General features: G+C 40.4%; 1 protein-coding gene across 3 annotated transcripts in view; it reads left to right on the top strand.

Annotated features, from left to right (window-relative positions):
- Window positions 1–6,702: 6,702 nt before the first annotated feature.
- The window catches only part of LOC108883819 (low-density lipoprotein receptor-related protein 8), a 75,230-nt gene continuing 64,515 nt past the window's right edge, over window positions 6,703–17,417 (top strand). For all 3 annotated transcript variants that reach the window (XM_018677321.2, XM_018677323.2, XM_018677322.2), the window contains exons 1-2: window positions 6,703–6,885; window positions 7,550–7,666. In XM_018677321.2, the coding sequence (XP_018532837.1) occupies window positions 6,819–6,885; window positions 7,550–7,666 (184 nt within the window). In that variant the 5' untranslated portion in view covers window positions 6,703–6,818. The remainder of the gene's footprint in view (window positions 6,886–7,549; window positions 7,667–17,417) is intronic.

Genomic DNA, 17,417 nt, shown 5'->3' on the forward strand with positions numbered 1-17,417 from the left:
CTACAATTTACAGTGTCTGTTTGTTTTGAACACAAACAAAATTTGTCAAAGCTATTAGCCTAGCAATCAAGAAAAACACAACAATATTTGTAGAAATGATTGTGACAGGTTCTATAACCATTTGGCATCTTTCTGAACAGCTGTTAAATCTGTGTGTTTATCTGTTTGTTAGTCCTGTGACAGATCAGCCTGTCACTTGCCTGTTACACTGTGGGAGAGACTCCACAATACAACAGGCTCTGAGAAAGCAGAGCAGGATGTAGACTGACAAATGGATTAACAGATGTGTGAATGAATTACATATTATGTATTCCTGAACATACATTAAAGATGTCATTCAGCTTTTTATTTATCACTTTAGTAAAGCAGTCCACGTGTGTTTGGACAGTTTTTTTCATAAAATAAAATATGAAATTTTAAGGAGAGATTTGAACCTCATAGTCACTAAATCGATATAGAACCACATCAACAGAAAATGTCAAAACTGTTGAAAATACCTACAAACTTCACTGTAAACAATATTCGCTATTTCCCTAAGACTCTTTGCAGGTATCCATAAAATTTATACTTACATACATTTGCAGGTTCATAAATGCAACTGGTCCATTTACTGAAATAATACCACAAAAAACAATAATGTACAACATATTCCTGTCTAAAATATATAGATTTGTTGTTGCCAAAGATCAGCCTGTAGAGGGCAGCAGCCTCCAGATTTGTACAGCAGCCTGCAGGATGTCCATGCAATAATAAGTACAGTATATGGTTATAGGTGCAGTGTATGTGTGTTTTGTGGCAAATCAAAATAATTTTAAAAAATCTCTCTAAAATGTGTAGCAAAGCAAATCGGAATAGCACTTCAAATTTGTACTTGAGTAAATATGTTACTTACATTTCACAGCTGTGCAGAAGTGTCACCACTTTCAGTTTCCTTCAGGTTCAAATGGTTCCAGACTCAGAGGATAAGCAATTAAGTGGCTGCGTAGGTTTTGATGGTAACCAAAGCCCCCCCCCTTTTTTTCTTATCACTTAAGCAAATTATCTTATATGAATTTGGTACTGTTATATTTACATGATGTGTGTGTCACATTTATTTGCATTTTAAAAAGTAACTCAAATGCATCTTTCAGCATCACTTATCTAAAAACACTGCACATCAGTGATTTACAAGTTTTTACAGATTTTGTTTTAAACTAGGAAACCGAACTGTGTGTATGGAGGAGGGATAAAAATTTTGCTTGGAGCCTTTAAAAACTGATTTTCTGTTATGGTGAGATTAGAGTAGGGCTGTGAGAGTGTTGAGCAGAGATGGCGGCCTCCATAAACCTGCAGCACTATGTGATTCACTGTCGTACAAACTGGTGTCCAAGCATGTGCAATGGGGAGATTTGTGTGAACAATTTGTCATTCTGGCCTGACACTCCAGCAGCTGATTTTGCTGACAGGTGCAACTGAAGAGGATGAACTAATCTCATGGCTGCAGACCACTGGGTTAGACAAACAGGGCTTGTGACCAGAGCATCGCATCATTCCAGTTTCCCTCAACTAGCTGGTGAAAGGTGGAGAGAAACAGAAGGAAACATGGCTTTCTCATCTCTCAATGGGAGCTATTGAGGTGTTCTTGAGCATACTTAAACCTAATTGCTTCAGTGCTCAGAGGCCATCAACAGATAGCTACTCTGCAAGTGAACCATGACGCCTGTTGATGCCTGCTACTGCCGCCATGTGAATGTGGGGCAGAAGGAAAAAAACTGCATGCATGCTCAGCAAATGTCCCCTAAAGGTTAATTAAATAAGAAACGTAGCCAGAGCAGAAGTCACACTATTTACTGAAATGCTGTTCACATGCAAGAGAAAGTGCAGATTCCCATGATTACTGTGACTGTTTGGGAGGATGATAGAAGCCTCTCCTGAATCTATAATGTTGAGAAAATATGTGAGATCTGCTGCCAGTTTTTCAGGCCCCTGATGACAGGGGACACGATGTGCAAACACAGATACACCTTAGCAATCCTGACTTTTAAGTGCTCCCTATAATTTTCCCCCCAAAATTATGAACTCCTGCACAGACATAGTTTAAAGCACTTGTCACTCTGGCATACAGACATCTTAAGATGTGTCTTGAAGTGACTTTATCTCAGTAACAGCACTGAAAATTCTGTAGACAGTCTGTCAAAAAGCTGGAGTGATGAGGGATTTTGATGTGGCATAAGTGGTACTCTGCAGGATAATATCGTCTAAAAGTGTTTTGCAGTACACATCTGCACACTGTGTCCATTTGTGGGGAAATTATTATACTGCAATTAATGACAACCATACAAATCATCTCTTCAACTGTTGCTACATGACGTACTGGGTATTGAGTGGCTGTGAAAACTGATTTCTACTTATACTAGCAGTGTGGCTTGAGAGATGGCAACGTCAGTTGTCATCCACCAATTTTGTCCAGACTGAAATATCTCAACAACTCTAGGATGGATCGACATTTATGGTCCCCAGAGGATGAATCCTACAGACTCTGGTGATCGCCTGACTTTTCTTCTAGTGCCACCATGAAGTTGACATTCTTTTGTTATGAGTGATGCTTTGACCACTAATGGAAGGACTGCCATGAAAACTGGTACAGACACTTGCGTTCCCCTAAGGATGAATCATAATAACTTTGTGGATATTTCACCTGGTACCACGCTTGGGCCAAAGTTTTAAGTTTGGTGTAGTCTAAATTACCAAACGTTGGCGTGCTAAGATGTCAAACTAGAATGTTGATCATAGCAAACATTACTTGCTAAACACTGGCATGCTAACATTGTCATTGTGAGCTTGTAGCATTCTGATGGTAGCATTTAGCTCAACGTACCACTGTGCATAAGTTGCACTTGTGTTGTTGCTGGTCACAGTTGTTTGAATGGTATTGTTTTCACCTATGTGCGTATAGTAAAACATGGTCCTGGAGACACCTACTGTGACCCAAACTACCACAGAGGTGGCTTTGAGTCCTCTGGCAAGACATATTTTGTCACTGCGATAGTGTCACATCTGGACAAGATACAGTCACAAATCTTTACAGATGAAGTAAGAGAGTTTGGAGATGGGCATGGTCCAAGCCATGACTATTGAGTTCTCATGTAATAATGTAGTAATAACCACTGAGACACTCATGGGTCAGAACGTCAACATGAAGACGGGCATTGGTGCTGGAGTGATCCTATCGCAAGATGGTCCCTAGTTATGTCGCTTTTTACCTGAAATAAATGTAGAGGTCTGTTGTTTTCTCAGTGTTTTTAAAGGGTCAAAGTTTACAACCTTAACTAACAGTGTGCTTTGGTATAGGCTGAAAACAAAGAACCTCAGTATTACTTCTTGGTAGCTTCCTGGTTTGTAGATGCATACACTGGTCACAGACACTGGAGGTTTAAAGGCTTCTGGACAGGGCACTAAGGCCTGAGCATGCATGGCCTATGTTAAGTATGCAAAACCTGTTCTCTATAATTTCTATATTTCAGCTGCTTGACAATCTCTCTCTCTCTCTCTCTGCCTCCTCCTTAATCCTCAGTGTGCTAAAAGCATTTTCATTTAGTCATGACTCATTCCTCACAGCAAATTGACTAAACTCAGTTTAGTTGGTGTTATCTGTGATGAGTGAGAATCAGATAAACCAAAAACATTTCATGTGCTACATCAATACTTATCACTTAAATTTTTACTTGAGCAAGTGAAATGGGAACAAATGATAACGCTTACTGTACCTTACATGTTATAATTTCCTTATGAAGTAAAACACCCACAATATGTAAACTATTTCAGTGAGTAACTTGTCACATAACGAGCCTATATTATATGATGGGGATCATGCACACTAAAATGAAATTAAAACTAAAAAGTCATTCATTTGTGATTCCCAAGTCATTTCCCTTACAGTTTGCAGTACTGAAGGTTTTCTCTGGCAGAAAATTAGGGCGCTGTTTGTGATGGGATGTTTTCCTGTATGACTAAACGTCCTGGTCACAGCTCAGAATCTGAATTTGTTACGGGAAAGTCTGGAATGAGCTAATATCACATTGGCTGATATTGCTAACATATTCATTTTCAGACAGTAATTCTTGCAACAGATTCGAACACCTGTTCAACAGCCACTGTGTTTTTTTTCCTTTCAGTCCGCTTCTGCTGCTTCATTTTTGCTGGATGGCTGCTGTGCAACCATGACAACAGGCCCCAAATATACAGTACCATGATTTTCTCCCCAGTGCCATGACTTTTATTGGCTGTGAGTACAATTGCTTGTGCAAATATGTGCATGTGTGTGCTAGTGTCTCTTTGTGTATTTACTATATGTTGAGGTTTGGAGGGGGATTAAGTTATCCCTCAGCTTATCTCCATTAAAATGACTGATGATTATGCTGTCAGCAATGGTCGTGGCCTAGATTTGAAAGACAGCCTCGTTCACTCTGGCTTGGAGCCACTAGACCTTGTAAATACTACTGATGCACTTTTATCTGCAGACAAGTATTACCTCATTGTGTTTAGTAAGAGCAATAACGCTGCAGTTTGGTTAATGAAGGAGGTACAGGGTGCCTTTTCCTGTTGCTCCTGCTTCTGAGAAGCTGTAGCCTGCAGTTCACCTTAGCATTCGCATAATTTGCATATAGATGAGAATCATATCACATTATTGCTTAGGGGGTATATTAACGATGGGGATGTTGAACAGGGTACAGTACTGTACAGGAGAGCTGTGCAGATGCTGAAACAGGTGGGGCCAGGGGGTGCAGGTTTCTGCTTCACTGAAGCCACATTGTACCACATCTTTCTCTTCTCCCCCGCAGCCACACCATAATTCTTCATTTCTATTTTTTATATTTTGAAGGATTTAGGATGATCCAGGACAATATCCCTGAGTCGGCCTCTGGCTAGCTACTCTACAAAGCATCACTAAATTACTCCCTCAAAACCAAACACAAAAACACCAGAGGGACACTTGCTTGACCTACTGAACTCTCTCTACCTACTCCTGCTGTTCCCTGTTGCACTACTACTGCCTGTCTGTCATGCTCTAAAATGGATTTCACTGATTGAATTCAGTAACTGATTTCAGTGGGTGTGACATGGCCACCCCACATTTGATAAGTATAAGTAATGCACACAAGAACAACAACAACAAAACAAAATCTGACTTGTCCAGATAAATGCTATGTCAAAATGCATTTGTTTGTTGTTGAATTTCTCACATACTTCACTTCACATTATTTTTCCACTATTAAGTCAGGTAGCCAGGCAGCTGCACCAGAAGGCAGCATAACTGGCAGCATAAGTGTTACCTTTGCAATACTAAGTTGATATAACGTACATATTTCCTATAGCCTACTAGAAAAAAGTTTTCCAGCTTGTGTTACTTACACAGTAGTTTTCTCCATAATCCAGCCATGGGCATAGTGTGGGTCTGCAGATATAAAGGCGAGGACAACCATGAAATATTAAATATTACAATAATGTCTCCATAACTATGATAAACAAAGAGTATTTAACATTACAGTAAACCCCATCAGTATTCTGCTATATTCAGCGGCATAGGCAGAAGAAAGAAGAAATTGGCCTATGTATTTTTGATTTGGTAACGCCACAAAATTAAATTATTATCAAGTATTATAATGTTATGTATTTTATTGCTATGTATTATTATGTTTTGCTTTTCCATCAATATTATAACCACTTTATGAACACAACAGTGAGAGCACAGGCTTGAACTACACCACACAGGTGTTTACTGGACTGCCTTTTGTCCATACCTGTGATTACAGGATACTTGTATGTGTTGCTATGAGTGGGTTAAAAGGTAGATGGCTATTAAAGCTAAAAAATCACTGACTGTTGTTGTACTAAGTGGAAACCAGTAGAGACAGTCATAAAAGGCAGACCTTGGCCAACCACCTCTACACATTCAATATCAGACAGCAAATAGTTTGTGGCTTTAAGCGAGATCACAGGTCATACCAGAGAAAGATGGGGCATGTGGATGTATGTTTTCAGTTAAAAATAAATAAATAAATAAATAAACTTCAAAGTCCCTGTGTCAACCCACACAGGTGCTTTCACTTATATTGCCTGATTAGACCTCTTCTCAAGGCTGTGTGGGTGTAAACACGCCATACTGAAGAGGTCTACACAGCAGGCTCCCTCTACCTTCCTGGTAACTTTGTAACCAAAACATTAATACATTAAAGATTTTAGATATTTTGGGTAATGAAACAAAGAATATCAGTTTTGGGATCATTTTAAACGTGTTATATGTACGTTTTTCCAATAGCTACATAGCCAACGAGAGCCTACTTATCAAGAGCTTCAGCCAACTCTGTGTGTACACGACAAGAAGTTAGAACATGATCTCTGGGCAGTGTTTTTTCTTTATACTCTCATGTTGGTCTGTGGGCAAACTGAACACTACAGTGGTATTACTGGACGGGTTGGAGCTAGCTAGTTAGCATGCTAACTTCAGTAGAAGAAAAGACAAAGTGAAAAATGTGAAGGAAAGTCGATAATCAAATATGAAAAAAAGAAGAAATACTACGAGTATTTCTAGTAGTAGTGGATCTAATACTATTACTAGATTTAGCAGTTCTGTTCTGTTCTATTCTATTCTGTTCTATTCTATTCGTCTCTCCGCCCTGTGCGGTGTCGTCACGCTCCGGGCAGCCAGTGAGGCGGAGGGAGGGGGTGTCTCACAGCGGAGAGGCAGGCAGGCAGTGGCGGCGTCGCAGCGCTACAACCAGAGCGGCTCTCGGGCTTTGTTTTGTGGATGTGAATGAGCTCCATCACCTCCTCCAGAAATGTGGACGGATATAAGGACATTGCTACTTTTTCATTTGTTAGTCCTGAAGCTTCATCTATCGGGAGGTCAGTGCTGTTTTTCCCCATGTGTGTGACAGGAATTAGATAAAATATAGCCTAAACGGTGGTATGAGTGTGTGTGTGTGTGTGTGTGATGATGGGCTGTAGAGCTGAGAGACTGGAAGCGCTCCCCGGTACTCAGCGCGCGTGTGATACCAAGCGAGAAAAAGACAAAAATACTTTTACTGTATGAGTTGGATCATTTTAAATCTGTGATAGCTTGGTCCATGGATGAATGAGTGTGTGTTCAGGATGGGGAGAATCCTCTCCAAGTCTGTCATGTGTTCCCCGCTTGTGAGCATCCACACTGCATCAGAGGTAGTAGCTGTGTAGTAGCCCAGACTGTATCTTTGTCTTCATGTTGTGGTGAATTGTGTCCGGCAGACACGGGGCCTCCTCTGCTGCTGTGTCTCTCCTTTCTCACAACTGTTTTAAATTATTTTGAGGAAAAAAAGTAGATCAATAAGTGAAAGAAAGACGGGGACCATGACGCTCTCGGTGCCTCAGCCAATTGACCCGAATGAATGCTGAATATCAATTAGGCATTCATTTGCAAATGACAGTTGAACTACTAGCGGTTACTACTCCACTATATTCGTTTGTTGCTGATCCATCTGGACGCTGTCCCCCTCCCCTCTTATGTTTTATGTTTTTTTCGTCCTGTTTCCAGCAACGGATGAGTGTGAGGATGGACAGTTCCAGTGTAACAACAAAAGGTGTATCCCGACCATCTGGAGGTGCGACGACGATGACGACTGCTCAGACAACAGTGATGAAGAAAACTGTCGTAAGTGTTGAAATCAATGTAGGGGAGTCAACGCAAACAAGGGATGTTAACTGTGAAAAAGAGCTGTCATGGTTAAGGTATCATAGAGATATCACAGTGAAGAGGAATAACCTGTTAGAGTCATGCCAAAATAGATCAAATACATAAAGACTTCATAATTAGATCAGGACAGCCCCACCCCCCCCCTTCTTCTTCTCAATGCTTCCCACCCAGAACAATTCACTGTGTAAAAATGGAGCATGAAAACACCCCATTGTATTCTTATGATCTTAGAGAGTCCACTGATAGTCCAGTGTCCAAGTTCAAAAACTAATTAGAGTTATATCATTAATGTAATCTAGAGACAATACCTGGAACTGCTCCCATCAGCCATCCATTATTGACTTAATGGTCTGTTCATGACTGGAATGTTTATTGAAGCTTCTCTATCTTAATGAGCTGTATTTTTTTCCCAAAAATGTTAACTGTTATGAAGCAGAAAACGCGCCCATGTCTCCCCCAGATCTCTGTCCTCTCATAATTACATGTTAGTTTTATGTTGGATTTGTTGTTTTATTAGCATTCTATCTGTTTTTTTTTTCTGTTTGCTCATCGTGCATGACAGTGCCTTATTTTCAGGGAGACATAAAAACCTACAGTTTCCAAAGAGGCACAAATAAAAACCATGTTTTGAGTGGGGATTATGTGTATGTGTTTGTGCCTCAGGCCATGAGTGTGTGCAGGTGATTTCAACCCTTGTGTTTCCTATATATAGAAAGCTCAGCAAACATGTTTTCTTAAAATGAGGTTTGATTGGGCGGAACCATTTTCCAATCATCTTCAGATAAGAAGCTGTCCAGCAGAGACAGGTTGCGTGGTGCGGCGGTCTACAGCTCTGACAGGTATCTCGGATGTGTTGTTCTGCGCGGAAATAATAGAATTCCAGTTTCCTCTCTCTGACTGCGAGCCAGTGGCCTATATTTTTGGAGGGATGCTTGCACTGAAACTAGTGAAGCTGTGCCAAAGCTGAAGCCAAGCTCTGCATGTTTTGCGTGCAGCTATGTTCTTTTGTGTCTGGGTTAATTGTGGCTCAGGAGGAATTCTTGCGCCTCCCCACATAAGCATACATACATGCTCTCTCTGTTTCTCCTCATACCTCTCTCTCCGTCTTTGTTTCTGTTTCTGTCTCCCACAAACTCCCACTCACCTAAACCTGCTCTGTACACAACCACCTTGATGATTCCCATATGCGTTAATCTGAAGGTGTTGTTGCCATTGTTGCCTTGTCTCTGAGACCGACAGGATGTCCACGGGCATGCCAAAAAAGAAAAAAGAAAAAAAAAAGCAGGTCATTTGGAACATCTTTGCTCCTAAAACATTCATGTGTCACTGCCTCTCACACACAAACCTCCTGATGTTTGAGAAAATTACTCTGCCAGGTTTTATTTCCTCTGTATTTCTTTTATGAATGAAATAGGAAATTGTCAGCAAGGTTTTATTACCCTCTGTGTGTTTTCCATCAGGCACAGCTTCTGACACATTTAGGGTTTGAGTGAAAACACTCCTCCTGAAAGCCTTTTAAGCTGAGACTACTGTCATTTGATGATTATGACAGTCCAGCATTACATGCCATTATATTAGAGAGTGGCCTTCACTCTCTGTCTCCATCTCCTCTCCTTGTGTTTCTCACTGTCTGTGCGTGGGCAGGCGGATGAGGCTGGTTTGTCTGCGCAGAGAGTCATATCCGTCTCTACACTGGCATCCTCACAGTGTTGGACCATTGATTGGCTATAAGAATGTTAGTTGTTCAACTTTTACGCTGTTTGATTTGGGAGAAGCAGTTCTCTGGCACACAGTGCAGTTCTGGCAATATTTAATTAATGTGTTACTATTAAAGTCATTCTCAGGGGTTGCCTCTGTAAACCCTTTTTCTATTTCTACATCCGAGCAGGCTTAAAGACAAGTCGGTGTAGCGCAGTGGAGTGTAAACCTGTGCAACATATGCTGCACAAGGGGGGCAGAGTACTGTGAGGATTTAGCTTGTTCACACAGCAAATCCTGTGCAGAAATTACACAGTTAGTTTGTTGTTGACTATGAAGTGGTTGGATTTTTAAATTAAGTTTCTGAGTGGCTGAATGGATGGCCTCACTTTTTATTCTGCTTGTATTCACAGTATATTATAGTACAACACAATGCCAGGCCCAAGCATCCAGTGACTGAATGTGTGCAACAGACCATGGTTATGAAATATGCTGACAGGAAGGAACCTTTGCTGCAGCTCCTTATTTGTCATTCCTGTGTCACCTTATTTTTTAACCTGACCGGTGCATGTAGCTGAACCTCACCGAACACGTGTAAAGGCCTTACAGCGCTCTTATTGCTCATAACAGTATCATACCCTTTATGCACAATGATCCCCTCCATCCTCCACCCTGTTTCCGTTAACCCCATCCCCCACCCGCCCACCCCCAGACAGCACTCCCATCTCTCCATCTACCCCACCATCCCCCATCATCCAAACTCTATTCCCCGCTGACCAGTCACCCGCTGCGTGCACCCATACATTCATACATGCATAATTGCACTCATAAGTATGCATGGACACAAGTATGGACAGAACCAGAGATGGCATAAATGCATACACAGTATATAAGCACAAACCAATGAACTCTGCGCTCCTACTCTTCTAACAGCAAATTTCAAAGTTGAAGCCACATGAACCGTAATAGAAACTGTATATTTTGTTTACCAGTTGCATAGTGTTTCTGGCTAGGATGAGATGCAAAGCCACCCTGCCTCTCGCCTCGTTGACAGCAGTGGAGGCAACAAAAGAACTCTGCCTTGAATTCTCAAAGTCAGATTTGTGCCAACTCTGATACAGAGCTGCTGTTTAATCCTCATCCTGATTATGGCGGCATGTCACCCACTTTCCACGTTACCTTTCAAAGTCTGGCGTGTCCGCTCGGCTTTCTTCTCATGCTTGGATGTGATAACGATCTGTTTCATCGGTGTTCATGAATTTAACATTGATACTTGTGAGGATGCATTTCACATCACTGGAACTCAAAGTGTTGTTTTCCTCTGTGATGCAAAGTCAGCAACAAAGCACATGCCCCCTCCCCCCCACCTTTTTTTTGTTACCTAATAAATCCGCACAACTCCTTCAGTGGCAAACTCACTTTTGAAACTGCTGGCGCTCCTCCACACCTCATTGTTTATTTCTTTATTCCCAAGTCTTGCACTGGAGGCAGCCTCCTCTGCTGCAGTGTTGTACCCAAAGTCCTGCCAACACACCATAAGCAAAGTTTCAGAATTGTGAAAAGTATCCTCACAGCATTGATTAATGCTTTAGTCAAAAAGGCACTGATGCATTTCTGAATGCTTTTTCATCACTTGACAATAGTTACAATCGCTCACTGGCCTTAACTTTCAAATCCTGCTATTTTGTGCTTTAAAATGTTTCAGGTATTGCTTTGCATACAATGAAAGAAAATTGAGAAACAAGCCGTTCAATGGAAACTGAAAGCAAGTGGGCCTCACATTACGGGATTTGCTTTTGTGTTGCTCATCTGTTGCTTATGCTCTGCATTTAATTTTTCAACTGGCTTCTCCTTTTTTCACCACCCTTTTCAGAGAGAGAAAAGGGTTTGCTGTCAGAAATCTCCAGCTTTCTTAATGCTCACTTAAAATCATGTCTTGTGTGACCTGCATGTCTGTTTAAACATACTGTACATACTTGCTATTTAGAATCAATTTGGCTCTGATACCATCTACGACTCTTCTCTTCTCTTCTCTTGTGTCAGCAACAGATTCCAACAAAAGCACAAACATTTCCAGTTAGTTCTACATTTTGAGTACAGGTGGCTGTGTTTTTATTGCTTTGGCAGGTTGTTGTTCTCCTTGCTGGGCGGACTGTACCCTGCAGCGGTATTTCATTAAAATAATATCCCCTAATTAACCATGAAGAAGCTGTTTGGATCTACTTACAAACACAAGAGAGTAATACAGTAACGTGTTATGCTGTTTGTCACAGAGGTTATGGGAAAAGCGATACCCATCATCCTGTAGCGCTTTTGACTTATCAGTGTTAAACACATGTTTTGATGTGTGCATGTGTTTCGCCACAGTCTTTGCGTCTCCTTGTCTGTGCTGTGTGAAGGGATGCGTTTGATAGCAGAGAAGTGAGGGGTTGCTGATGATCTGGAACAACAAAGACTGCGGGATAAAAATGAGTGAAGTGGTATAAAGTAGCGAAAGAAATCATTTTGACCTGTAGGGTGAGTCTAGGAGATGTTTGTGTTCCTATCAAATTCTCTCTGTAGTCTCCACGGCTGTTGACAACTGTACACAGCATGGAATGGATTATGCCTTTATCTCTTAAATGCAATGAGGCATGTTTTCCATTGGGTCTGTGGTCAACTTATTTTCTGTTCACTCACTTAGCTGCAGTTCACATAATCTTGATAGAGCCTTAATTAGTGTAACAATGTTTTAATAGTCTGGATAAAGCAAACATTTTTTGGTAAAAATGATTGAATTTTGAAAATCTTTACAAACTGACTGAGTCCAATTGACCTCTATCATATTATCTGCAACTTTTATCCTTTTTTCATTTAGATCAGAAGCTGTGTGTCTGTGTTTATTGTGAGAATATCAAGGAGTCATTGAACTGAAATTTGAAGTCTCCATACATTTTTATGCAAGGAAATAAAAACTACAGTGATTCTTGTGGAAGCTAAGCTTTTATGGTCCTCTTTCTAGAAGTAGAAGAAATGTTGTGAGGTCACCATCAGACTTCATGAATTTACTTGCTAAGAGCTGTCTCCAGCAGTGGAAAGCAACGGCAATTTTAACTCGTTTTCCTTCTGTTACTATCACTTCTCATCTTTGCCATGTGGTTTCTTAACCTCTGGGCAGATATATCTATATAAACATATATCCATATATCTATCTATATCTATATCTATATTTATTTCTATATCTTATATAGATATAGATATAGATATAGATAGATATAGATATAACAGTAGATATCTCTGCAACACAACTCGTAGACTTCTTTGAAGTAAAAACTGTTATTTCGTCACATTCTGTTGATGATTTTAATACATTTTTGGATGTTTTTAAATAAGATACTCACCTATAGTACCTTTAACCCTCTGGATTAAAAATGTCATAGCACTGTATGGCTATGACTGTTGATACCAGAAGTTATTTTTCCTTTCTCCAACACACCCACATAGCATAGCTTTGTGTACTGTGAGCAAGAGACACCTAGACACTTAGACACCTGTCCCTTAACAACATTCAGCATTTGGGAGGACTGAGCTGATTCCCACTTGACATTACTCTGTTTTTCAACACCTGCTGAGTCACTGGCAGTTCCTGGACACTCTGTTGTGTTTGTCCTGTATTATAACAGGGGAGTGCTAAGGCAAGTCTCTCTTTCTCTTTGGGTCCTTGAGTCATTATAATCTTTGGCCCCTGGATCCTAGTGTGGCGATGGCAAATGACCAGACTGTCCTAACACCTAAAAATCAAGTTGGGACTGAAAATTCACCCTGTAGAGCAGTAATGAAGGAGAATCTACCACTTAAATTTCCTCCTTCTGGTGATTTTGACTTAAGTACACAAGTCAAAACACAGAAGAATAGGGGTTAAAAAAGTAATTATTTTCAATTATTTTGATAACCAATTATTCATTGAAGTCATATTTTTCTAGCATAAATAACAAACATTCATTGGTTCAACTTCTTAATTGTGATGGTGTTCTACTTCTCTGTGTTTTATATCACTGGAGACTGAATATCTCTAGGTTTTGCTCTGATGTTTAAACTAGGCGATTCATGGTTAATTGAGAGAGAGAGTAATAATAATAATAATTAAAAAAAAATAGTTTCAACTCTAATATACTGATTTTTCAGTAAAAATTAATTTTAATTTCAGTTTGACTTTAAGCAAGATGGATATAGAATAATAAAACAGCACATGTAAGTAACAAAGTGATAAAATGCAGATACTTGACCATTAATCATTAAGGAGTAGCTGTAGTAAATAGTGTAGTAATCAGGTTTTAAATCAGCTTCCTGCTTCTGACAGCCAGATATTGACTGGAAATTTCTGCCATGATGCTCTGCTGTTTGCATTTGCTGGCATCAAGTGTGGGAAAACACTTGAAAGCCATAGCTTTGTCTAGCGCTCATCCATGTGTGTGTGTGTGTGTGTGTGTGTGTGTGACTGTGAGTGTTTACTGGGTTGCTGGCCCTACTGGCCTACTGCCCTATGTCTGCATGTCTCAAAGCCACCTTGCCCAAAGTGATCATTAAGAAGTCTGCAGCTCCAATTGAGCTATTATCTCAGATTAGTGAGTGTCGCTACACAGAGATGCTGAGTGAGAGAGAGGATGAGAGAGAGAGAGGGGGGGGGGGGATTAATGTGAGGGTATAAAACATCACTCAGCCTCAACCTCTTGCCCCCATTCACCATGTATTTATCCCCCATTTCACTTAACTTTTTAGTGCTCAACACCTAAACGAAAGCACTTGTTTGCACCATTTTAAACATTACCCTCCCAGAAAACTGTTCATTTCAAAGCAGATATTTCTCTGGGGGGACACTTAGCAGTGTGTCTTGCCTCGTGAAAAATGCTGTTTCAGTTCAGTTGAATCGTTGAAATACTGCTGTGGTATTGAAACAACAGCGTAAACTGTAGTTTGTGCAACACTGTTTTTTCTTAAACAGAATATTCATCTGTGTAATTTCAACACTGGATTCTCTCCTTAAATTTTAATTGTTTTTAAGTCGATTAAAACTTTGTCGTGCCTATAATTGAATCATGTTGTTTACTAGAGGTCACGAACCCAGGAAGTTTCACATGCAAGATTTTGTGTCACATAACATCATATTCCCATTTTATCTGCCTTTCTTGTATATTTAGAGCTTCTCTGGTTGCCAGTTAATGATACAAAATGTATAGCACAACAGGGTGCCTAAAACACTGTAGTAAATGTCAAGTAAAAAAATGAATAAGAAGAACTAGAACAGTCTGTGTGTGCATTTGGTGAAACCTTGTTGGTTTTTTAATGAGTTGAGAGCTGAGCTCATTTTGAAATCCCACTCTTCAGTTTGTATGAAAATGTCACAGATAAAGTGACACTGCTACACTTGGACATAGTTATTGTAACAGTGATTCAGTGGCAGTGGTGAAATGAACCCAGGTTAGCTTGAAAATCAATAAGACACATGCTGGATGTTTGAGAGCGGCTGTCTGCTCTGTGAACCCAGACCTCAGGGCCACAGGCATCTGGGCAGACAGCGCCTTTCATCCACAATCACTGTCAGAAAAAAAAAACAAACCCACAAGGGGGGATGTTGGCACACAGTGCAAGAAACTGTGGCCCCTTTGCAACTTGTGAGTCATTTTTGTGAAAAAATGCCACTTAATGTGACTCAACAGGCGTGCTTGTGAGTCTTTGCTGACAGCTCCGGGGATGTTGGAACTGGCTGAGTGTGGCTGTGACTCTCACTTTATTTTCATTTATCTGTTTGTGGATGAGTACACACACTCATCACAGACCTATGGAGGACATTATTCCACTCTGAAGCCAAGCCAGGGTAACAGAGAGCGTCAGCAGCACGCGTGGTAGTGAATTGAAATGATGCGCAAATGGCTCTGACAGACCAACCAAAACCCTCAGCCTCTTTGTCTTTATTGATGATTCAGTGTAGCTGGATGAATTATGAGTGTCACCACCACTCACACAACTAGAAACATTCACCTCCTCCTTCCCAGCCACGCACTGACTCACCATCACAATGTTAAAGCTTTGCGTGTGGGGCAGTCACTGCTGTGAAATCGTTCCACCTGCCTATGTGTCTCCTCCGTCAGCACAGCCATCGGACCCACTGTGCCTGGTTAGAAATGAACTGTGACCTATGCATTCCCTTCAAAGGGCCGCAGAGGTGTGAAGACAAAGGGAAGAAACAATGGTCAACTACATGCAGCTAGGCAAGGAGATTCAGTGATTTTATATTATAATTTATCATTCTTCATTGGTTATTTTCATTCTTCCTGTAGAATGACTTAATGATTAAGTGACTATTAAAATTGTTAAAACATATGATTCTGAGGATTGAACAGTTTATTTTGAATGTGTCACCTTTCACACTAAATATCATTAACATACTCTATCAATAAGAGATGATACAGTGATAATTATGGCAGCATTCATTTTGACCACATCATCCACCCCTAGTTATGGTCTATTCAAGCAGGACAGAATAGACCTCAGTGTAATTTCACAGAAACCCTAATTAAATCACATTTTCATGTTGTGACCGGAGTGAGCACCCTGGTCTGCCTGGTGCTCCCCATTGCTGTGTATATTATGAACATATTTAGGCATTCTGAATTTCTCTTTCATTCACTCAGCTGGTCATTATGAAGCATCAGCTGAATGAGGTCCTGAATGTTCTTAAGGCTTTTAGTCTGTAGTAAAGAAAAACTAGCTTCCCCCTCCTCTCAAGAAATGATGTGTGATCTGCACCAATGCAGAATTTATGAGCTAAGTTAAATGGGTATTTAATGGCGTCAAACACTGCAGTATCTGAACAATGATAGCAAATAAGATTCTGGCTTTGACTAATTTTCCCGGCAGTAGAGTTTTAAGTGTGAGGGGCCTTAAATGCAGCCAGACAGAGACGATCAAATTGTACCAGCCTTCCAATTAGTGGAAGACCAGTTTACATGTGCTGATCAAATGTCTAGACTACAGACTCATGATGCTTGACACTCTTCTCAGTGTAGATCTGTAGCAAGAAAAATGTGACACTTCTTGACTGGAGGAATATAACATGAGAGACTCTGAGACAATTTAGCGGGTGTGTGCAGAGCACAAAGCTTCTCTGCAGAGGAGCTTTTTTCAGTCCTCTGTCAGGCCTGTTTCACATCAAAGCACCCCCCCCCCTTTCACTCTTTTGCTCTGTTAAAATTTGGATTTTAAAACAGCAGCCAGAATTAGATTTTTTTTAGCTTTCTTTGAAATGTTCTTAGTAAACGCGATGTGTATGAACCAGAGGGAATGAAAATGTTATTATTCACCAACACACTTAGTTTTATCATGATTTAGATATAGCTTAGGAATGTGCAAAAACTCAAAATTGCCAAATCCTTCCAAATGCTGTAGCTAGAACTTGATTTTTTAATTTGAAATGAAAGTACTTTTTCATCATTTTACCTTTAATCACAGCGTAATATGGAGCTTTTAATAGATTTCTTCACCCCTTAAAGGAAAAAGTAGATCTCATATCTGTAAAGGTCAGCTATGCCTGTTTCAATTTAGAGAGCCCATATTTAAATCATAGCCTGCATACGTTTTTAATGCTTATTCAAGAGTCATCCTGACTGTGTGTGTTAACACCAAAGTTGTAGCTCAGTACTTCAGCAGAAGTTTTCCTGGAAGTGTTATTGAAAAAGTATATAGCTGGTAGAAAGCAGAGTAGTGGGAAATATTAGCTGCAGCTGGTTTCTCAGAGTTTTGCCTGACCTCATGTGCTTTAGGGAGGCATATTGTGATCAAAGCTCAGCAGCAAAGCTCTGCCTAGAGATAGGTATGTTTTAAATGCACAGCCATCGGCCACTCGCATGCACTCACAAATGTACACACACAGGCACACACACACACACACACATTGTACCGTGGACTTTATATACACACATACATAACAAAATGTGGGCTGTTTTATTGCTTTTGCGTTACCTTTTGTATAGGA

Source organism: Lates calcarifer, linkage group LG4 (genome assembly GCF_001640805.2).
Source record: "Lates calcarifer isolate ASB-BC8 linkage group LG4, TLL_Latcal_v3, whole genome shotgun sequence".
Lineage (NCBI taxonomy): Eukaryota > Metazoa > Chordata > Actinopteri > Centropomidae > Lates > Lates calcarifer.